Genomic DNA, 23,641 nt, shown 5'->3' on the forward strand with positions numbered 1-23,641 from the left:
GGCCGATTTATTGAAAAAAAACACCTTATATGGTAATATTGCTCCCACACCGGCAGTCAGCCTTTTTAGGGACTGAGTTTAAAGAAGATCCGCCTCTGGGCTTTTATATTGCTCTGGTATTTACGCCAAAGACACACCAACCCTCGGCCACTGGGAGAAGAATCTCTCGTCCACTGGGTGAGTACAGTGCCTGCGTCCAGCGCCTCTCCCTTCCCCGGGAGCCACCTGGTCCCCTGGGTGCAGGAGGCGCCTCCAGATTGGCCTGGCTTCTGTGACGCTGGCCTCGGTCACGCGTCCGGGCCCTCAGTGGGGTGAAGGGCTTCTGAGTATAATGTCGCCTACCAGGAAAAGGCATTCTGGGCTTGGAGCATCGAGGGGCAGTGGCTGTGCCCCCCGACAGGGTGGCAATGGGCCGTTTGTCTGCTCCCCAGGGCCAGTGCAGAACACCCTGATAGTCTTTGACATGTGTGGAGTGTCCCGGAGAATGATCGAGGGAGCAGACGCTTCCTGAAAAGCCGGTTGCTGTCAGGACATCTCCATCCAAGCCGAGGAGGGTCTGCGTGTCCGAGCAGAGGGCAAGTCGGCGCTGGGGAGTGTGTGGTTCTAGGTCCTCCCGTGGGTCTTGCTGTCTTCTACACGGTGGAGGTGAACGGAGAATTCTCTCGTCCTTGGAAGCTACCTGAGAGCATGGAGGGTGTCAGTGGGAGAGGACAGGAAGTGCCCCATGGCCTGCGCAGGGTTCCAGGCAGGAAGGGAGTATGAGCATCGTATCCTGACCCTGGCTGAGGATGTCCAGAGGAGTTAGGCAGTGTGTCCCCCGAGACTCACACGCAGCAGGGGAACTGGAGAAAGGGCGGGAGGAGACAGCTTCTGGCAGTGCTGGTGTAAGGAAGGAGCACGTGTTGAGAGTGCTGTGTTGAGAGTGCTTGGTCAAGGGGTCAGTAAGCTGAGTAGAGGCCCAATTATTTACCTTCCTAATAAACTCCCCGGTGGTGCTCAGACCACCAGCTGGATGACCCCACATTGCAAAGATCACTGTCATCCTGTTGCTCATGGATTTGCTCAAGGGGGCACCAGTGATGTCTCCATTGTGAGACTTGTCACTGTTTTTGGCACATCGCATACGCCAGGGGTAGCTTGCCAGGCTCTGCCATGTGGGCAGGATACTCTCCGAGAGGGACAGAGGAATCGAACCTGGGTCGGCCGCATGCAAGGCAAACGCCCTACCTGCTGTGCTATAAGCCTCCATATTTGCTTTTATTATTTGAATGGGTTGGGTCTTTGAGGCTGGCCCTCGGGCTGAAAAGCCAGAGATTTAGGGGACAGAGATGGGTGGGTGCTGGGGAAAGTGCAATGAGAAGATTCCACAGGGGCCTTGGGAAAGCAAGCTGGGCACTATGACATCACGACCTTGAGGTTAGATTTCTTTCCTCCTTGCCTTTGTTCATCCCACTGATGGTCATGAGGCACTTATGATGTGCCAGATGAATACATGGAAATCCTGAAGAAAATGTATAAAAGAAAAGGGATAAAAGCTCAAAAAAGGAAGCCTTCACTTAGTCCTGGAGTTATCAGGTAAAGTTTCCTAGAGGAATGAGCCCATCGGGCCCTGAAGTGGGCAAAGTGACAGAGCAGAGGGAGCCTTGTCTTTGGAATTTTTTAAGTGACTCAACTCCGCTAAATTGACAATTGAGGACAAAACAAAAATGGGGTAAACTAAGATCAGACAGGTGAGGGCCAGTTTTGTCGGAGTTTTATTCACTATAGTCAAGGATTTGGAGAGCGGGGGACACAGCCAGGTAAGAGTAATGAATTTGCCTTTAGAAGGAATTGCCCTGGCAACTGGAGCATGGAATGCAACAGGGAACCCGGCAAGAACAATACTGCAGTGTAAAACGACCCCACTTGGTTCTCTAGGTAGTAGAGGTAGGACTGAAAGTGCCTAGGGAGGGGCTGGAGCGATAGCACAGCGGGTAGGGCGTTTGCCTTGCACGCGGCCAACCTGGGTTCGATTCCCAGCATCCCATATGGTCTTTCCTGAGCACCCAGGAGTAACCCCTGTGCATTGCCAGGTTTGATCCAGAAAGCCAAAAAAAAAAGTGCCTAGGGATTGGTTGGGCAGGAAATAAGGGCGTTGGGCGTGGTTGCCACACTGAGTATTGTGGTTCTCTGAGGTGCTTCTTATGAGTTAAAGGATGGTGAAGCATTGAGAAGTTACGAAGGTGGAGTTGAGTTTCCAGGACCCCAGGATATAGCTGCCCTTCTGTTTTTTTGTTTTGTTTTGTTTTTTGCTTTTTGGGTCACACCCAGCAATGCACAGGGGTCACTCCTGGCTCATGCACTCAGGAATCACCCCTGGCGGTGCTCAGGGGACCATATGGGATGCTGGGATTCGAACCCGGGTGGGCCGCGTGCAAGGCAAACGCCCTACCCGCTGTGCTATCACTCCAGCCCCATAGCTGCCCTTCTGGGTGAGCCCTGCAGGTCAGGAGAGGGGCCCAGGCTCACAATAAGCACAGGAGTAAATGAAGTCCAAGCAAAAGTCAAAATGGCAGGAGCGAAGAAAAAAAAGGAAATATAACCACAAGTTGTGTTTAATTTACCTAATATATACCAACCAAGCTGAAATACCCTGGAGCTAAATAGAGATGTTATAAAAAATTTCCCCCTGTGGCTGTGTTTTTCGCGGATCTGCCTCTCTCAGCCTGGCCTCTGATGCTAAGGATATATGGGACGCAAATTCTAACAGGAAGCTGCTTCTGTGTGGCTTGAAGCCATCAACTCAAAATATTTCCCCAGTTATTGGTTAAAACCTCATTGTCTGGTGTGGCTTGAAGCCATCACCTCAAAATATTTCCCCAACTATTGGTTAAAACCTCGGGGGCTGGAACAATAGCACAGCGGGTAGGGAGTTTGCCTTGAACGCGGCCGACCTAGGTTCATATTCCCAGCATCCCATATGGTCCCCTGAGCACCGCCAGAGGTAATTCCTGAGTACAAAACCAGGAGTAACCCCTGTGCATCGCTAGGTGTGACCCAAAAAGAAAAAAAAACCTCACCTTCCTTTTACAGCTTAATTTTCCCTCTATAATGAAAGTGTTAGGACTGGAGAAACAGCTCCATGGACTGGAGCACATGCTTTGTATGAAGGAGTTCCATGTTCATTCCCTAGTACCTCCTATGGTTCCCCAGTACCACATACAGTCCCTCAGCACTTCTAGGAGTAACCCCTGAGCACTGAGCCAGAAGTAGCCCCAAACAGAACTATAACTAAACTAAAATGAGAATGTTTTTGTGAACTGGTGTAAACTCAACTTTCCATAACCACTGATCCATGAAATGAATCATTCAAGTCCATTTGGTATAAAAGATTTCATCCTGGGGACAAGTGAGATGGGAAAGAATCTGTTCTTTGCAGCCTTTTACAAAAGAGGTTGACAAAGTTTCTCTGCAGATAGCCAGATTGTAGATAATTTAGGCTTCTGGTGAGTCTAAATGTCTCTGTGACTACTCAATGTTGCCGTGATAGTGATAGAAATGCTAGCTATGGCCAGCTATGTCAGCTAGAGAGTGCAGCGATGTTCCAGTAAAACATTTTAGACACCAGAATTTGAATTGTTATCATTTCCTTGGGTTATAGAATACTATTCTTTTCTTTTCAGCTCTTTCCATCTCCCTTCCCTTTGTTTGCTGTCACTGCCATGAGTGGGGTGTGCACTCGGTCACTGCGTTCTCTTGGTTGCTGTGTTCTCTCTCTTGCACATACTAATCGTGGTGCTTGTGAACATTTTTATTCATGGTGCCTGCCAGGCATCACATTCTTGGTTGTGGTGCTTACACATGGTGGGGTGTGGGAGGCACACATGTAATCTCACAAATGGCATACATGTAGGGATCACAAATGGCAAGGGGTTACACGTGGCACCTGGGATAGTGCCAAAGGCCAAGCTTGCAGACTCAGGTCTGCAAGACAAATGCCCTCTCACTCACCCATGTTGCCGAGTCCAGGAATATTGTCCTTTGGCTTCATTGATGAGATGATGCAACCATTTAAAGCTGTCCACATCAGTCTTACTTTGTAGGGATCCAAAGAAGCAGGTTTTAGTTTAGATGTGCAATTTATAATGAATTTTCATTTCCATTCTCCAATCCATCATCCTGGGCGACGATGTTATCCCTTCCATTTTATAGTTAAGAAAACTGAAAGCCTGACATGTTCTGAGGCACAGGAAAGGGGTTTCCTGAGGAGAAAGACAAAGAAAGGAGACTTGGATGAATCCCCAAAGCCCAACCATGTGTCCTTCAGAATGTCAGAGGGGGGTTAAGGTCTCCGCCTCCCATCTGCTTGGGGGGTGACCAGGGAGTTGAGTGAGTGAACAAGTTCTTTGCACTTGTTATTGTCTTTGGTTTTCAGCCATCTTTAAGGGGGGTGGAGTAAGGGGGCCTGTATTTCCAACTCTGTGAAATCCTCAATGAAGCCCAGATGTAGTTGCTGCTGCAGGAGCCAGAATAATTCGCTTGGCTTCCCACAAGCACACGGAGGCTGTGACCCCAGGAAACCACATGGCCTTTGGCATGGGTTCAGCTGACACACTCAAGTCTAGCCACAAATTACAGAGCAGCCGCTGAAGAAGGCCTGGAATTTCTTCTGGCAGGGACTTCAGGAGAGTCTGTTCCCTTGGCCCAGGGATTTTTTTTTTCTTTTTGGGTCACACCTGGCGATGCTCAGGGGTTACTCCAGGCTCTGCACTCAGGAATCACTCCTGGGGGTGCTCGGGGGACCATATGAGATGCTGGGAATCGAACCCGGGTCAGCCTCGTGCAAGGCAAACGCCCTACCCGCTGTGCTATCGCTCCAGCCCCAATCTTAACTCCCTTCTTCCATGGGCCCAGTGGAGGCCCCAGAGCGCCTCCCTTCCGGGCCCACCACATAAGCCTGCTTCAACCCCTTCTCTTCTCATCCTGTTCTGCCTTCCAAAGGGATGATTCAAAGCCACCCTTGGTGCATCAGGATGGCCCGGTTGGTGGCTGTAGGTGGCTCTGTGGCTTAACTATTACTCTGCCTGGGGACCACATGTTAACATGCTGTCTCTCTGTGTATTGGGAACCTCAGGAGAAGACAAAGAGGGAAAGTCAGGCAAGCTAGAGCAATAAATTGTACAAGAGAGCCATGCTGAGGGGAGCTGCGGGTAGCAGTCGCAGAGGTGAGGCTTGGATCTGGGCCACCTTGGAGCTTCCCGAGTTGCCTCTCCCTCCAGGTGTACCCCGCTCCAACACCAGGCATAGGTGCTGGCCAGCTTGTGAAGAGCAGTCTCGGTGGTTCCCATTCATGTCTGGGTGGCCGATGAGGTTGGACTGTGGGGGTCCTGGGGTCCCAGCACAGAGGAGACTCCGTGGGGGTGGGGAGCGGTGGTCATTTATGAAGCACCTGCACGGTGCAGAGTGCGGAGTGAGGCAGAGACTGGAGACAGGAGTGGCTACACAGCTGTGCCGGGGGGGTGGGGCTCAGAGGTTCACAGGAAAGAGCACTGACCCTTTGACTAGAGAGCAGTTTTAGGAATTGAGGCAGAAGCAAAAATCAGCAGAGCTGTGGAGGGGAGGGCGGCGAGGAAGGAGCAGCACAGACATGGGTCCCTGTATCAGATGTGGCCCTGCCTCTTCCCAGTCAGGACGCTTGGGCTGAATTCTGCCATGGCCCTGATACTTGGTTCCCAACCTGTACTGTGGTAATAAAAATATCTTCTCTGGGGGCTTTTGTGAGGATTAGGTAGATACTGTAGCGCTGTCTTCCCTCTAGTGGGCACCAGTAACGTCTCCATTGTGACACTTGTTACTATTTGGGGCATATCGAATGCACCTTGGGTATCTTGCCAGGCTCTGCCGTGCGGGCAGAATACTCTCGGTAGCTTGCTGGGCTCTCCGAGAGGGACGGAGGAATCAAGCCAGGTTGGCCGCATGCAAGGCAAACGCCCTACCCACTGTGCTACTGCTCGGTCTGAAAAAACCACTAAATCATTGTAATTAAAGATATCTTTTCCCAGAGAGATGGCACAGAGGTTAAGGTGCTTGCCTTACATGCTGCCAACCCCAGTTCCAGCCCCAGCCCACATATGGTCCCCCAAGCAACATCAGGGGTGATTCCTGAGCACAGAACCAGGAGTAAGTCTTATACGGCGCCCTCACTTCAAATAAAGATCCATTTTCCCAAACCATGATATCTTAATTAAAATTTGTTTTATATATATGTATATATATTATATTATATTATATTTCTTAAAAGGATATATTTCTCCCCAGAATGGAAGCATGGAGAATATGGCTCTATTTCGCCTGACAAAACACCTTTTCGACTGTTTCAAACCTGCTCTTTTCATTGTATAGAGGTTCTGCAATTAGTTTACAAACCAATTCATTATTCAATACATTTTTTTCAATATTAACACTGTTTCTGACTTAGGTTATTGTTTTTGTTTTTGTTTTTTTTTGTGTGTGTTTGTTTGTTTTTGCTTTTTGGGTCACACCCAGTGATGCTCAGGGGTTACTCCTGGCTTTGCACTCAGGAATTACTCCTGGTGGTGCTTGGGGGACCATATGGGATGCCGGGGATCGATGTCGGCCGCATGCGAGGCAAACCCCCTACCCGTTGTGCTATCACTCCGGCCCCTGACTTAGGTTATTTTAAACAAATCTGGGATGTCCTGTCTCCTGGCCAAATTTTGTACTGACCCAAGAGAGTTTTCCAAGGATTAAATTCCCTGACGTGTCTCTGGGGAGTCAAAGGTGCATTTCTTAAAGGCTTTTGATAATTCAAATTATCAAAAATTTGAAATTCTACTCCCCTGAGAGGAGTATAATTATAATTTGGCATTCATCAGCTGTGAGTGAGCCCACATCTCCACATTTTCCCCTGCAAGGGTGATCCCAAACAGCAGGCATGGACGTACTTCTCCAGGCCCTTAGCTCACTGCAGACTCCGGGACCACCAGGTCTTGCTCCCTGAAGCGTCACTGGGACGCTGTGTTTCTTTAGCGAGACTCACACGCACAGTCTCACATCCCTTTGCTTTCATCTTAGTGGATTCGGCTCACTTTCTCTGCTCGGTCAGACATTCTTGGATTTAATTCTTCCATTGCATATATTGAGCATTACTCACTCTCCCCAGCTCTGCTTTATCTGGGAGTTTGATCAGCACGTGTTTTCCGCTCTCCTCTGACTCATTTATTAATATGTCATGTATGAAAGGACAAGAGGCTGAGTGAAGCCTCTGGGTTGACCTTGACCTACTAATTAGCACCTTTCAGTGACTATAACTCAAGCAACTGTAAATATGTCTAACTGATTTATTGTCTGACCTGAATGGCTTTATCAATAGAGCTATCTCAAGAGAGCTTGTCAGATGCTGATATCTACTCAGGCTAATGACTCCCACCTTCTCTGCATTCCCAGCCTGGGGTCCTGGGGGTGGGTGGGAGAGAAAGAGAAGATCTGTTAGCCCCACATTTGCTCTTAGGAAACTATTACTAATTATTATTTTTTAAAAATTACTGCTTTGGGGAGAAGGGGCACACTGCCTGCATGTTGGCCCCAGGTGGTTCTGATGTTCAGGGGACCAGATGTGGTACAAGGGTTTGAAGGGCATGCAAGACAAATGCCCAGTGCTAGCTTTTTGGCCCAAGAATTGCTAAATAATGCTTTAATGTTTTATAGCATGCTGATCAAGATTATCTGAAGTTATATAGCACTGTAGCACTGTGATCCCGTTGTTCATCAATTTGTTCAAGCGGGCACCAGTAACATCTCCATTGTGAGACTTGTTACTGTTTTTGGCATATCGAATACTCCACAGGTAGCTTGCCAGTCTCTGCCATGCGGGTGAGATATTCTTGGTAGCTTGCCAGGCTCTCCGAGAGAGACAGAGGAATTGAACCCGGGTCGGCCACATGCAAGGCAAGTGCCCTACCCACTGTGTTATCACTCCAGACCCTGAAGTTATAAAGTAATTAATATTTTTTTTCTTCCCTGTTTTGAACATTGGAATCTTTACTCATCTCCAGTCTTGGGACATCTCCCCATATCTCCATTCTTCTAATTTGGTAGGAGGTTAGGAACCTGCAATCCATATATTCAGAAGTTCAGACCTACAGGTCCACCGAGATCAACCTGATAATCTTCTCTTTTGATTTCCACCTCACTTTGGACCTTAGTTTCTTCCCTACTGTTGAGTTTTCCTTTGTTGTTCTAAAACTCTTCACCAGCCTCCAGTTTCTTTACTCACTCATTTTGATAACATATACCTGAGAACCTCCCTCTGCAATCACGTATTAGGCACTCAGAAGAATCGCTGGAGACGGAGGCAGACTCAGACTTTAGAGAGCTACTGAGGAGTTGGTATTTAGAGCTGATCATTGCTTGGGCAAGTTCAAGGTGCTATGGGAGCAAAGAGGAGCGGTGACCGAGAGCAGTGAGCTAGAGAGTCCTCATGAAAATGCAGTGACAGAAATTAGAGGTCAGGATTCTGCCTCCAAAGAAAGAAGAGGCAATGAACAGGATGGAACTCAGCACAGAGAAGGCCAAGAACAGGCAAGAGGAAAAGTGAGGCCAGAGATAATACAGTAGGGTCAGACCCTTTGGGTTTCCCTGGGTTGGAATAGAAGCTTCAGAACTGATCCCCAGGACTGGAAGTGAAGGCCATGAAACTCGACAGATCGGCAGAGCTGGATTTAAGATGTTCACTGGGCCTCTCCCCTCAGATTTGGCTGCTTTAAACATAATAGGGAAAGGAATCTTGCAGTCTTCAAACTTTTATTAATAAGTTTCTGCTCAGCCTCGATTAGCCTTTCTGACCTCCTAGTCACAGCCCTATGGCTCCGTTTCCTCTTACTTTGGTCATGAGTTATATGCTCCACCTTCCATGTCAGGCTGTTGAGGAGCTAAAGTCACAGGATTTTCTTTGTTTATTTTTTCACTTAATTTTAAAAATTAATTTATTTTTATTAAAGAACTGTGACTTACAGAGTTACTGATAGTTGAGTTTAATATATTTCAATGACAATCCCACCGTAGAGCTATAATTCTTCTCCCTACCCATCCCCCACACAAGGCAGACTATTTGTTGGATGCACTTTCTTTCAATCCCTGCCCCTTCTGTCACCGCCCCCCCATCCACTACCACTTTTGCACCTGGCCATTGTTCAGGATCTATGCCCAGCTCTGGGGGCTGGAGCAATAGCACAGCGGGTAGGGTGTTTGCCTTGTACGCGGTTAACCCGGGTTCGATTCCCAGCATCCCATATTGTCCCCTGAGCACCGCTAGGAGTAGTTCCTGAGTGCAGAGTCAGGAGTAACCCCTGTGCATCACTGGGTGTGACCCAAAAAGCAAAAACAAACAAACAAACAAACAAAAACCCTATGGCCAGCTCTGTGCTCAGGGTTCATTCCACCAATGCTCTGAGGAGCATGCTGTACCAGGGTTGAGCTCAGGCCTTCATTATGCAGAGCACGTACCCAGCCCTTGGAGCTTTCTCTCTGACCCTGCTTGCACACTCCAGATAAAGCTTTAGTGGCGACCTTCCTCCCCCACACCTGCCTTTCCCCCACTTCTCATGCCTCTTTTCTCTGGATGTTAGAATTGAAACCCAATCATGAGCAACTTTATAACTATGCCTCTCATGGTGGTTTGTTATTTTTTTAAAAAGAAAAGAAAAGAAGAGAAAATTAGTCTTCCCAACCCCTTATCTACAGACTTTTCCAAAATTCTACCTGTCCCACCTGGGGAATTTGTGCTTCCAACATCAGTTGCTTTTCCCTTATCACTGAGCGCCAAGATTTTGTAGGTGTGGTCTGTTAACTGCTCCCCCTCTAATCCCCACCCCAGAAAAGAAAACCACCTGCAACAGAAGTTTGAAAATTTCCTCATCACTATGTAGCTGCCCTAATTCTGATATCAATGTGGAAAATAGGGTGTTTCTATATTTGGAAGGGGGCCCACGTTTCTCTTCTCTCTCAGAGAGAAGTCCTATTATGCTCACACATCTGAGCATAATAGGACTTACTCTTGGCTCTGTGCTCGAGGATCATGCATGGCAGTGCTGGAGGGACTATATGTGGTGCCAGGGATGAAAGCAGGGTCAGCCATATGCAAAGCAAGAAAGTCCCTTCACCCCTGTGTTCCTCTCCAGCCCGACTGCATCTTTTTTATCCTTAATGACATGCTATGCTATTGATTTTAATTACAAACTACACATGAATACAGACTCCTTGTAAAATTAAATGATCACAGCTTTCACCTCCTCTCCCAGACCCCTCTTCCATCCAGAGATAATCACTAGAATCAGTTTTAGACACTTCCCCCCCAGAACATTTTGCTATGTATTTGTGGCCACACAAAGAAAATCATGAAAACTACAAAGTATAGTATGTTTTAAAAAAAACAAAAACAACTCGGGCTGCAGTGATAGCACAGCGGGTAGGGCGTTTGCCTTGCACGCGGCCGACCCGGGTTCGATTCCCAGCATTCCATATGGTCCCCTGAGCACCGCCAGGGGTAATTCCTGAGTGCAGAGCCTGGAGTAACCCCTGTGCATTGCCAGGTGTGACCCAAAAAGCAAAAAACAAAAAACAAAAAACACAACTCCTTTTTTTGCTGTACTTTCTATTATATACTTCTCACTGAGTAGAAATCTATCCACATTACTTCAGATAGGTCACCTTGGCTCCTTTCTTAACAATATTCCATCAGTTGGTTCTTTTAGGTATTTAAATTATGTTTGTGGGGGCTGGAGTGATAGCACAGCGGGTAGGGCGTTTGCCTTGCACGCAGCTGACCCGGGTTTGATTCCCAGCATCCCATATGGTCCCCCAGCACCGCCAGGAGTAATTCTTGAGTGTAAAGCCACGAGTAGCCCCTGTGCATCGCTGGGTGTGACCCAAAAAGCAAATAAATAAATAAATAATAATAATAATAAATTAGTTATGTTTGTATTTTCCTGGTTAAAGGGAGCTCCATTTTCCTACACCTTAGAAACACCTTTCAGAGGACTTTGACTCAAAGGTGTGATGAGAGACAAAGGTTAACTTTTATTTGCATGTCCTTGATAACAAATGACTTTCTTTTCCTACTTTTGTTGGGGATTTGCATTTCCTTTTCTGTCAATGGTCTATTCAAACTCTTGGTTTTTCTATTTGACTATTTACTTCATTCTTATTGATCTATAGGAGTAGTTTGTATATAGTAAAAGACAATTCTTCAACAGAAACACCTCATTTTTCTCAACTCCTTCCCTACATGCCAGTGTTCTAGAATTTCTTTCCCATGGATCACAGTTTTGTATTTCAGGTTTTTGGAAGACAGCTGTGTTCGTTTGCTGGGTTTTACTCGGCAAAGAATGGCAGCGCAGCAGCTTAAAGCACAGAGCTAAATGTTCTTGTGTTCTAACCTACTCTCCTTATACAGACATCAGACCTATGGAGTCACATTGAACACCGGTGACATTGAATTTATGTCCACATTTTACATTACTTATACTTAGCCATGCACAGGGCTGACCCCAGCACCGGTGTAATCCCCAGCACCCCATATGGACCCCCAAGTCCTGTCAGGAGTGAGTCCTTAGCACAGAGCAAGGAGTAAGTTCTGCTATGCCCCCACCACAAATAGTGAATAAATAACAACTGAGTGGCTAATGGAATTATCAAAGAACACTTCAGTAAAAGAACATTTGTGAAAACAGTTTTATCTCACCATGGGGACATTGTCTTTGAGGGTTTATTAAGCTGTTGTTGTTAGTTGACCCTTCTATGTTAATGGTTTTTTGTTTTGTTTTGTTTTTTCTTTTTGGGTCACACCCAGCGATGCTCAGGGGTCACTCCTGGCTCATGCACTCAGGAATTACTTCTGGAGGTGCTTGGGGGACAATATGGGATGCTGGGATTCAAACCTGGGTTGGCCGTGTGCAAGGCAAACGCCCTACCCGCTGTGCTATCACTTCAGCCCCTATGTTAACATTTTTGTTAATTGACCTTTAGTTGACTTCTATGCCACATCCCCATCTAATTCGGTGTGCCCCTACTGGGATGTCAGAATGGTAGAATTTGGAGGTGTTGTGCAGCCGTGAACGCTGGGCCATGCTCCAGAAACTCCAGAATATTTAACTGGGCCATGAGTTTACGGGGGCAGCAATTGTGAGAGAGGGGGTATGGTTGCTGGGACTTTCAAAAGGACGATTGGGGATGGGAAGGGAGGAGGCTGTCTGCCCCCACTCTAAGAAGACTCCAGAGTTCTCAGTCCAAAGACCAGTGTATCTGGAATTTCCGACAGTTTGGGTCCTCTGCAGAGCTTAACTATGAAGCAATGGAGCTGGGTCCTTGGCATGGCCACAGCTGTGGGGTGTGAGTTCGGCTGTCAGGAACTTTGGCAGAGCGGGGACTTACCTGACCTGCCCCACAACTGAAGGTGCCCCAGAGTTTGAAGCCGGGACTCCTGGTAGCTTGTTGCTCTCTTCTGAGGCTTAATCATGAGTCTGCAAAGCTGTGTCTACGAATAGGTTTAACTGACAGGGGAAGAGGGGTTGTTGGGTCATTGGGGAGGGAGGAGCAGTCCTCCAACATGATTTTGACGAGGGACTGACTTTTTCCCTTCTTCGCCCACCCCAAGGTGTGCCAGCCGCTGGTTTACTCAGCCACACTCACCATGTGCGAAGAGGAGAGCACTGCACTTGTGTGTGACAATGGCTCTGGCCTGTGCAAGGCTGGCTTCGCAGGAGACGACGCGCCCCGGGCTGTCTTCCCCTCCATCGTGGGGCGCCCCCGCCACCAGGTGTGTACTCATGTGGACCCAAGGTCTTGAGCCCCTGGAGGAAGTGCTGCCTTGTGAGGATTCTGATGAGCACTGTGTGTTTGTGGTGTGTGTGTGTGTGTGTGTGCGTGTGTGTGTGTGCGTGTGTGTGTGTGTTTGTAGGAAAGTAGTTTATCATATGCCTTATTTTTTACTCAGAAAATTATATTGTCATATGAGAAGAGAGAGACAAGGAAATCCTCTGCATTCTCTCCCCACCACTTCTACCTCCACCCTTGACTCCTTACCCTAGAAGTCTTGCTTCTAGGAAAAGGATACTTTTCTATTTCCATCCCTCCTTCAGAGACTTCAGTGCTTGCCTCTGGGTGGAGCCCTCCAGCAATTCACTTCTCCTTCCTTCTCTTTCGCCTTGCAGGGCGTGATGGTGGGCATGGGCCAGAAAGACAGCTACGTGGGAGACGAGGCTCAGAGCAAGCGAGGGATCCTAACTCTCAAATACCCCATTGAACACGGCATCATCACCAACTGGGATGACATGGAGAAGGTACCAGTGAACTCCGGCTCATTACCATGTGTGCATGGTAACACACAGGGTGACTCCCCTCAGCACCCACACCTACTACCTTCCCCACTGAGGTGTTTTTCTCCTCCTTTTCTTTCTGTGTATCCCAGGTCATTCTCCAGCCACCCTGACCCCCAATCTCTGGAACTGGCTTCCTGACTGATTTCTTTGCCTCCTAACTCACTCACCCTAATTAATTCTTCACACTCTACAAGGTTTGTCTTTCTAAAACCAGATGGATAAATCACAGCACTCACCTCCCCAGCAATCCTCAGTAGCTCCTCATTGACCAAGAGTAAGGTGACTAGCTCCCTGCCTGAAACCCGCCTGGTCCTACTTAGTTCCCAGCTCCAACCTCTCAGGTAGCATTTCACTCCGGCCCAGCACTTCCTGCTTTAAAATGCTACTTCCTTATCAGATGGGTATTGGGTAAATATTCTTTCCCATTCCATGGGCTCTCTCTGGATTTTGGTCATTGTTTCTTTTGAGGTGCAGAAGCTTCTTAGTTTAATGCAGTCCCCTTGGTTTATGTTTGTTTCCACTTGCTTGGTCAGTGGTGGCTCATCCTTAAAGCTGCTTTTAGCTTCAATGTCATGGAGGGTTCTGCCTACATTTTCCTCCATGTACCTTATGGATTCAGGCCTGATATCGAGGTCTTTAATCCACTTTGATCTGACTTTTGTGCCTGGCATTAAAGATCAGAGTTCAGAGTTCATTTTTTTTGCAGTTGGCTGTCCAGTTTTCCCAGCACCACTTGTTGAAGAGGCTTTCCTTGTTCCACTTCACATTTCTTGCTCCTTTATCAAAGATTAAGTGATCATATATTTGAGAGTCTGTGACAGAATATTCAACTCTGTTCCATTGGTCTTCGGGTCATGGTGGTTCAATTAAAAGAAAAAGAAAAAAAGAAATGAATAAATTTAAAAATGCTAGTTCCTCCAGGCAAATGGCTTTCTTTCCCTTTTTCACGCCCCTTCTGATCTGAGAGGGCAACTGACATGATAGTTTTAGGATGATGATTTGTTAAATTACTTGAGTAGGAGTTGGAATTGGTCTAGGTCTAGAAGCTTTTTTTGTGTATAAGAAAACAGAAGGGGCAGTCCTATTTTTTTAATTTTTTTTTTTTTTTTTTTTGGTGACACCTGGCGATGCACAGGAGTTAATCCTGGCTCTGCACTCAGGAATTACTCCTGGTGATGCTCAGTGAATCATGTGGGATGCTGGGAATCAAACCCTGGTCGGCCGAATGCAAGGCAAATGCCCTATCCACTGTGCTATTTCTCCAGCCCCTTGTTTTGGTTTTTTATTTTTGGTCACATCCAGTGATACTCAGGAGTTACTCCTGGTTCTGCAACCAGAGATCACTTCTGGCAGCCTTGGGGAACCATATGGTGTACCAGGGATCAAACTGGGTTGGCTGTATGCAGGACAAATGCCCCACCCACTGGGAGGGAGGTGGGGGGGGAGTTCATTTTTAAGTGGTAAATTGTGATAAAATCACATGTGCAAAATGCTAACAGAGCCTTTCTAATACTCTTTTAATAAATTCTGCTGACAGCTCTCTGAGAGTTCTTGATTCTGCAACGATGGCCTTTTGAAATGTAATAAAAGGCTTATTGAGCAGACTGCAACTGGGAATAAAGAGTGTTAGTCTGAAATCTGTATTTTGAATATATTTTTTTCAAAGACCTAGATTCAGTCACTCTATGGTAAGATAAATGAATAACATGCACAAAAGCATTTGTTTCACAATAGAGTGGTTAAGAGCACACTCTCTGTGGCCACCGGCAGGGAGGTCTGGACAAAACATCCTCCCTTCACTAAATCCTTCATTTGTAGCGTAAAATTATACTCTCTTCGTTAGGATTCTTTGACGATTGACTCAAGTAAATACTTAATATAACCCCAAAGGATTGGACCATACTTAATACTCAGGAATGACACACATTGTTCCTACATCTAGCAATATCTAATTCGAAAACACCAACAAAATGCATTATTCACAGTAGTCACAATATGAAAAGGCTTTTTTAAAAACTGAAATATAAGTGCTTTAAAAGAAAGGCTGAAAAGGGTAAGTCTGTCTTGTCCCACTGTAGTTCAGGGCCATTACAGTCAAAATCTGACAATCGTGATTGTATGTTTTGAAGGCAAATAATTTGATTTGATAAGCAAGTACATTACAGAGTAGTCACCACATATAAGCTAATTAATGTATATGTCAGCTCACCTACCTACCTTTTTGTGGTGTGATAATTTAGGGTTTATGCTCATAGCAAATCTCAGGTGTCTGGTGCCTCCGTGACTGGCACATTTCCATTTTCTCACCCGCACCCCCCCAGCCCCCAGTTCTGGGTAACTATCATTCTAACTTCTATTTTTATTAGTTTAACAAGAATAAAATCTTAATTAATTTTGATTTTAATTTTGAAAAATAATCACAATGTTGGCTCGGAGGAATAAATAAGAAAAAAATAAGGCAGAGGAGTAGGAGAGAGAGTGGAGTGAGTATGGCTATTGCCTTGCATGTGGCTGACCCAGGTTTAATCCTTGGCATGACACATAGACCCCTGAGCAGGGGTGATCCCTGGGTACAGTTTGGAGTAAGCCCTAAGCACTGTCAGGTGTGATCTAAATCATACTCCCCCCCCACACACAAAAAGGCAAAAAAAAATATTCACAAGTTATAATGACAGAGTATTATGAACAGTTGACATACACTGATAGAAGTTGGGGGGATGACTCAAAGCCTGAAGTACACACAGGTGTTCCAGGTTTGATCCCTGAACTGCATGATCCCCAATGCACTGCTAGGTGTGATTCCCCCCAAACTAAACAAATGGAAACCAAATTAAGAGCTAAAAATACAAAGTTTATGCCACAAAAAGACAAAACAACTAATAGATAATTTTTCAAGTAAAATTACAAAAGTTGCAAAAGTGAAAAAAATTAAACTCATTTGAAACAAATAAAATATTTCAAAGGGAAACAACTGGGTATCATTTTTCCTTATGAAAATATTCCTATTTTAGGGGCTGGAGTGATAGCATAGCGGGTAGGGTGTTTGCCTTGCACACGGCCTACCCGGGTTCAAATCCCAGCATCCCATATGGTCCCCTGAGCACCGCCAGGAGTAATTCCTGAGTGCAGAGCCAGGAGTAATCCCTGTGCATCGCCAGGTGTGACCCAAAAAGCAAAAAAAAATTCCTATTTTAGGGGCTGGAGAGACAGTACAGGGGGATGTAGGTGCTTGCCTTGCACGTGGCCAACCCTGGTTCGATCCCTGTCATCTCATATGGTCCCCTGAGCACCGCCAGGAGTAATTCCTGAGTGCAGAGCCAGGATTTATCCTTGCTGGGGATGGTAAAAGAAAAATATTCATATTTTAGAAATACAATATTGAATGCAGGTAAAGGTGTGGGAAATAGGCACTTTCTTATTCTAGTGTGCAGACTTATCTACCCTCGATGTAGGTAATAGAAATTAAACAGACTCAAAAGGGATATCTTTGCACAGTAAATCTAGTAAAATTACTTTCTCTGAAAAATACAATGAATACAAAATTTATATATAATATATACAAATTCAGTTATCATGATATTATTTACAATAACAAATGGACAAGATTACAGATTACAATATGATTATATAGACAATTTACTGTGAAATGCTATATGAGCATTGAAAAACAAATGTTAGCTCACTTGATTAAAAACAGATATGTAATGGGTTGGGTCTGGCTCAAGCAGTATACCACATGCCTAGCAGATGTGAGATCCTTAGTTTGATATTCAGCATTACCTGGCACCCAAGTATTACGAGGTATGACGCTGGTGGGTCCTAGCACTGCCAGTTGTGACTCCTATTTTAAAATTAATTAAATTGAAACTATAGTATGAGAAAGGAAATGATATTAATGAAAATAGGGCAGGAAGCAAATTTGAACAGAAAATATCATTGGGATAATTAAAAAATTGAAATATATTAAATAAATGCTAATAGTAATAAAGTTGAAAATACAGAAAGGCAAAACATTAGAGAGAAGAAAAATCTCAAAAGATAACTGTTTAATTTTAGATAATAGAAATATGGGAGATTTCAATTCTTTTTTTTTTCTAGACTGGGGTTGTAGCTCAGTGGTAGATCACTTGCCTTCCATGTGCCTTGGGTTTGATCCCTGGAACCACAATTTTTTTCTAATTTGCAAATTATCAGTATCTTTAACTTTTAAAGTACCTTATTAAAAACTCCAAAAGATAAAATATAATGAAATGAATATGCTTAGGCCCAACACTAAGAGATTCTTTGTCTTAAGGGTCTGGAGTGCCAGCTAGGAGCCTGTACCTGTAACAATTATCCGAGGGTATCCTAGTACAAGGGATGGGGGTGCCATTTAGGAAATGGTGCCATTACTCCTGAAGCGTCACTACTATCTCCTTCCCTTCTGGAAAACACCAGGGCCTTTACTGGTGCTATCCCTCCCTCTGAAACCCTGAAATGCTCTCTCCTGCAGAGACCTTCCGGTGTCTTCAGGATTTGCTCAGATTCCCCAGAAAATAACTGCTCTAGGGTTTCCTTCACTTAAAATGTGGTTGTGTTTGTGTGTTCTTTGTGGTTCTCTTCTCCAGACTTGGCAAAGCCCCGGGAGTCATGTCTGATTCTTGACTTGATTCTCATCCTCATCCCCTTCGCACAGTCCTAAGTACTAAGCCAAGACCCCGAAACATACGGGCACAGGGGAATCAAATGTCCCTTTGTTCCTCCTCTGAGGCGATCAAAGCCAATGTTCCTACCACTCTGCTGATGCCTTCTGAGATAATGATGCTTGTTTGGTTATCCCGAGGACCAAATCGCTAAAGTGAAAAATAAACCTAAAGGGAAAAAAACCTTCCTTCATAGCAGTGGTTCTTGATGGAGACAAGTTTGCCTTTGAGGGGACATCTGTCAGTGTCTGGGGTCATTACTGTTGGATACAGCTGGGGAAGTGCTACCGGTATCTTGTGAGTGAAAGCAAGGGATGCTGCTAAGCTTCCTATCACAGCCAGGTTGGCTCTGGCAACAAAGAGTTTCCCATTCTAAGCTGTCCAAGTGCTGGAGCTGAGAAGTTCCACTCTAAAGCACTAGTCTGCCACTGACAGTCATTGAAAACTCAAGAATGTGTATCAGATTCCCAGCAGGAGACAATATATGTGCAGAGTTGTGACAATGCTGGAGAGCTGCTTGGAGATATGGGCAAGGTTAGGGAACCAGAAGGGGATGTTCAGTTCTAGCAATGGAGGGGATGCTCCAAATCACCCCTAAGAACAAGCGGTGAGAGTAGTATCATTGGAATTCAGTAAAAGCTGGAGCCAAAGGGGCCGGAGTGATAGCACAGCGGGTAGGGCATTTGCCTTGCATGTGGCCGACCCGGGTTCGATCCCCGGCATCCCATATGGTCCCCCAAGCACTGCCAGAAGCAATTCCTGAGTGCAAAGCCAGGAGTAACCCCTGGGTGTGACCCAAAAAGCAAAAAAAAAAAAAAAAAAAAAAAAGCTGGAGCCAAAGCTCCAAACTGGAGAGCTTGTGTTGTGGCTCAGTGGAAGACCAGTTGTGTTGCATGTGTGAGGCCCTGAGGGGTGGGGGTGGGGGAGAGGGTCTATTCCACTGGAGTCATGTTCTGGAGTACCACCACACTGCTAAGGGATACCCTGATCTCTCTCTCTCTCTCTCTCTCTCTCTCTCTCTCTCTCTCTCTCTTCCTCCCTCCCCCATTCTCAATCCTCTTGATATTTTCCATTAGCCAATTATCTCCAGTATCTATGAAGAAAAGTATGTTGAACCATCCAGGACACAAAGCAGGGGAGAGGAAGGAGAAGCATAAAGAGAGAAGGTCCTTGGAATCTGATGTATTAAGTATAATAACCCCTGTTCTGAGTGCTGTCTGAGAATATATATAAACTCTGTCCGTCAGAAATTCCTCGGGCTGACAGGCCTCCTCCAGATTCAGCCCATCTCTAAAACATTGTGCCAGTCCCGCAGCAGGGGCATGCCAATCAGCATTTTCTAGATGCCAGGAGTCTGTGGGGCTCACTTGACTCTTTCCTTAACCAGATCTGGCACCACTCCTTCTACAATGAGCTGCGAGTAGCACCTGAAGAGCACCCCACACTGCTCACAGAAGCACCCCTAAATCCCAAGGCCAACAGGGAGAAAATGACCCAGGTAAGAGGCCAGGAGGACTTGAACAAAGACACAGCTAGGCACCATGGATGCTTTCTCCCCTTCAAGCATCAACTCAACAGGAGTCTGTGGGGGGGGGGGGGCACTCACCCAGTGATAATCAGGGGTTATTCCTGGCTCTACATTCAGGAATCACTCCGGGGGGGACCATATAGGATGCCGGGGTTTGTGCAAGGCAAACTCCCTACCTGCTATACTATCATTCTGACCCCATCACCCAAAATTGTTTTAAGAACCTGTTACATGCATGATCCCATGCTTAGAGCATAGGGAAGGAGGGGGAGGGTAAATAGGCACAGTTCCTGCCTTTAATAAGAGTTCACACTACTCTATGGGCTGAGCGGCACTGTGAATTTGGCCCGGAAGTTCTTCATTCTGTACTGCCCTTTCAGATCATGTTTGAAACCTTCAATGTTCCTGCCATGTATGTCGCCATCCAGGCTGTGCTCTCCCTCTATGCTTCTGGCCGCACCACAGGTAAGAAGACTTATCATTTATTCCCTCACACACCTCAGGGAGAGAGAAAGAACTGGGGGGAGGTGGGGAGGGAGAAGCTGGCCTCATGAGCATGTAGTCTCCTGCTCAGAGGAACCAAAGAGTTAGACAAAGTACAGGGAAACCTAAGAATAAGAGAAGGGAATCCCCATGCAGAATGCACATGCCAGGCTGCCGGATAGAACCGGAAGAGTTTACACGAATAAGTCAAAACTACTGTATTCAGTGAAAGATAATTTCACTGCAACCGACAATGACAGTGATAAGGAAATGCACAACATATTACAGTTTCTCATCCTATACTTTATACTTAATTTTATGCTGTAAACATCATGCTTAACGTTCACAATTAAATTGCTATAGGATGGTTCCATAATTTTTTTTTAAAAAAACCACCTCTCTGGGGCCAGAGTTATAGTACAGCATTTGCTTTGCACACAGCTGACCCGGGTATGATCCCTTGAATCCCATATGGATTACCACCAGGATTAATTCCTGAGTTCCACCAGGATTAATTCCTGAGTGCAAAGCTAGGAGCAATCCCTGAGTATCGCCAGGTATGACCCATAAAGTGGGGGGGAAAATCTCTATTGCTGGACTTAGTTTACCTCTAGTTATTATTATTATTATTATTATTATTATTATTATTATTATTATTATTATAGCACAGCGGGTAGGGCTTTTGCCTTGCACGTGGCCGACCTGGGTTTGATCCCTCCGCCGCTCTCAGAGAGCCCGGCAAGCTACCAAGAGTATCTCACCCACATGGCAGAGCCTGACAAACTACCCATGGCGTATTCAATATGCCAAAAACAGTAACAACAATTCTCACAATGGAGATGTTATTGGTGCCCGCTTGAGCAAATCAATGAGCAATGGCATGACAGTGATACAGTGATAGTTATATTATAAACATGCTATTGTCAACATTCTTGAAAATGAGTAAGCTAGTGGTTTCTGGATATTTGTTTGCTTTCTACTGAACCATCTTATTAGCTCAAAATGATTCTAATTTGTTTCTCTCGGGTCTTCTAGGCATATATAGCCATTACATCTGAAAATAATAACAATTTTTCTTTTTTCTTTTTGGGTCACACCCAGCGATGCACAGGGGTTACTCCTGGCTCTGCACTCAGGACTTACTCCTGGCGGTGCTCAGGGGACAATATGGGATGCTGGGAATCGAACCCGGGTCGGCTGTGTGCAAGGCAAATGCCCTACCTGCTATGCTATTGCTCCAGCCCCAATAACAATTTTATTTTATTTTGATAACAATACCTCTTTTAGAGGGAGCCACCCCAAAAGTGCTCAGGGGCCTGAAGGCCTCTCTGGGTGATGTTTGACAGCAGTTTGGAACTGATGGTTCAGTGCTTGGGCCCAGACATGCAATGCTGACCCATTAGGTGACCCATATGTGCTGAGAAGCTGCCAGGGCTACACCTATTAGTGCTGGGGGCAGGGCATAGGATGCTAGGGATTGAACTCTGGGTCTCATGCATGCAAGGTATGTCTTCCACCTCTTTAAGATATCTTCCTGGCCCTACCTCTTGGTTTTATATTCTGTCTTATTGTATTGACTAGAACACCCTAGGACAACATGTAACAAAAACAAATAACAGGGGCTGGAGCGATAGCACAGCGGGTAGGGCGTTTGCATTGCACGCGGCCCACTGGGTTCAATTCCCAGCATCGTGTGAGCCAGGTGTGACCCAAAAAGCAAAAAAAAAATAATAATAATAACAATATTGTAATGTTTCTCTTCATTATTTTTTTTGGGTCACACCCAGCGATGCTCAGGGGTTACTCCTGGTTCTGCACTCAGAAATTAATCCTGAAAGTGCTTGGGGGGCAATATGGGATGCCAGGGATCAAACCCGGGTTGGCCGTGTGCAAAGTAAACACCCATCGCTGTACTATCTCTCTGGCCCACCTCCCTTCAATTTTGATGTGATTGTAGTTTGAGGTTTTTATTTTTTTATCACGTTTAGAAAACATTTCTTTCACAGTTTACTAGAAGTTTTATTAGTAGAAAATGTTAACTTTTGTTCAAATTGACTGGAAAAGTTCAGTTTTCCTACTCCTTTCAGTTCAACATTCTAGTTCGTATGCATATGTGTAGTTTGATGTTTAAAGAATGTACAGATTATCCAGTCTCACTTAAAGAAGTGTGCAGTCTAATATGCAAACCGACAAGGGTGCATTATCATGAAAATGTTCTAAGAAATTTAAGTAAAGGAGATAATTTACTTGCTTTCCAGAAAGCGATAGTCTCATTTGGGAAGATAAAATGGCTACACATGCACACAAAATATGATAGCTGAATCTCATGAATCTCATAGGGGATGAATTTTCTAAACTGCTAAAGAAAAACATGGTGGTTTAAGATCATCTGATCACTAGTCCTAGAAAGAAACAGATGAAAGAGAAGAAAAGTTTTCACAGATCCCATCCTCTCTTGTCCACAGGCATCGTCCTGGATTCGGGAGATGGTGTTACCCACAATGTCCCCATTTATGAAGGCTATGCCCTGCCTCATGCCATAATGCGCCTTGACCTAGCTGGCCGTGACCTCACAGACTACCTCATGAAGATTCTCACAGAGAGAGGCTATTCCTTTGTGACCACAGGTACTGGCCCCCCGGCCTCATTCTCACTTGTGCTCAGATTTGTTTCAGAACCAAAAGTTCTCAGGATTGATGAGAAGAGTCTGCAGACCTAGGGTGAAGAATCCCTATGGGGGCTATTAAACCTCTAGACAAGATCAGGTCATCGAGGCACACTTACCTAGGATAGTGGGCTCCCAACCAAGATGCCCCAGCAAAGAGACAAGCTTCCGCCCATGGAGCCTTGGCTGCCCTGAACTGGGCCTTCGTTAGGTGTCCTTGTACTACATCTCTGCCCTCCCCTCCTCCTCTTTTTTTGCCACACCATGATTAGAGAGAAATTTTTTAGGGCTGAATTGTAGTAAAGATCGGGGGGTGTCTAGTCCAGAAGACTATTGTGATAAATAAGGTTTACATTTCTGTGGGGAATTGTCATATCTTAGTCTTTCTTTTCCCACCACTTCCCAGGGCAAGAAGCATTGCTAAGTTTGGGGCCATCCTAGATTCTAGACGATCACAATCTAGAAGTGTGTCCTGCAAACCCTCACAAAGTTCTGAAGAGGGATAAGGACAATAGATCAGGACTCAAAATTGAGATTTTAAGCCCCTACTTTAAAAGAAATGGAAGTATTAATACTTATCCTGAGACTGAGTTCAAAATAAAGGGAAGAAAAAAATTTCAGGCAGATCCAAAAGGGACAATCACACTAACAGAAATGAGCAACTTTTATGTCATTTCACCTCCTTCCAGCTGAGCGAGAAATTGTGCGTGACATCAAGGAAAAGCTGTGCTATGTGGCCCTGGATTTTGAGAACGAGATGGCTACAGCAGCCTCCTCTTCCTCCCTGGAAAAGAGTTACGAGCTCCCAGACGGGCAGGTCATCACCATCGGCAATGAGCGTTTCCGCTGCCCTGAAACCCTCTTCCAGCCTTCGTTCATTGGTAAGATTTTGCTCGAGCGGGCACCA

General features: G+C 45.7%; 1 protein-coding gene across 1 annotated transcript in view; it reads left to right on the forward strand.

Moving 5' to 3' along the window:
* Window positions 1-133: 133 nt before the first annotated feature.
* The window catches only part of ACTG2 (actin gamma 2, smooth muscle), a 28,119-nt gene continuing 4,611 nt past the window's right edge, over window positions 134-23,641 (forward strand). The window contains exons 1-7 of the mRNA XM_055122735.1: window positions 134-177; window positions 12,653-12,814; window positions 13,209-13,337; window positions 19,446-19,556; window positions 19,967-20,051; window positions 22,535-22,696; window positions 23,424-23,615. Coding sequence (XP_054978710.1) covers window positions 12,689-12,814; window positions 13,209-13,337; window positions 19,446-19,556; window positions 19,967-20,051; window positions 22,535-22,696; window positions 23,424-23,615 — 805 coding nt within the window. The 5' untranslated portion in view covers window positions 134-177; window positions 12,653-12,688. The remainder of the gene's footprint in view (window positions 178-12,652; window positions 12,815-13,208; window positions 13,338-19,445; window positions 19,557-19,966; window positions 20,052-22,534; window positions 22,697-23,423; window positions 23,616-23,641) is intronic.

The sequence above is a fragment of the Sorex araneus genome, chromosome X (genome assembly GCF_027595985.1).
Source record: "Sorex araneus isolate mSorAra2 chromosome X, mSorAra2.pri, whole genome shotgun sequence".
Lineage (NCBI taxonomy): Eukaryota > Metazoa > Chordata > Mammalia > Eulipotyphla > Soricidae > Sorex > Sorex araneus.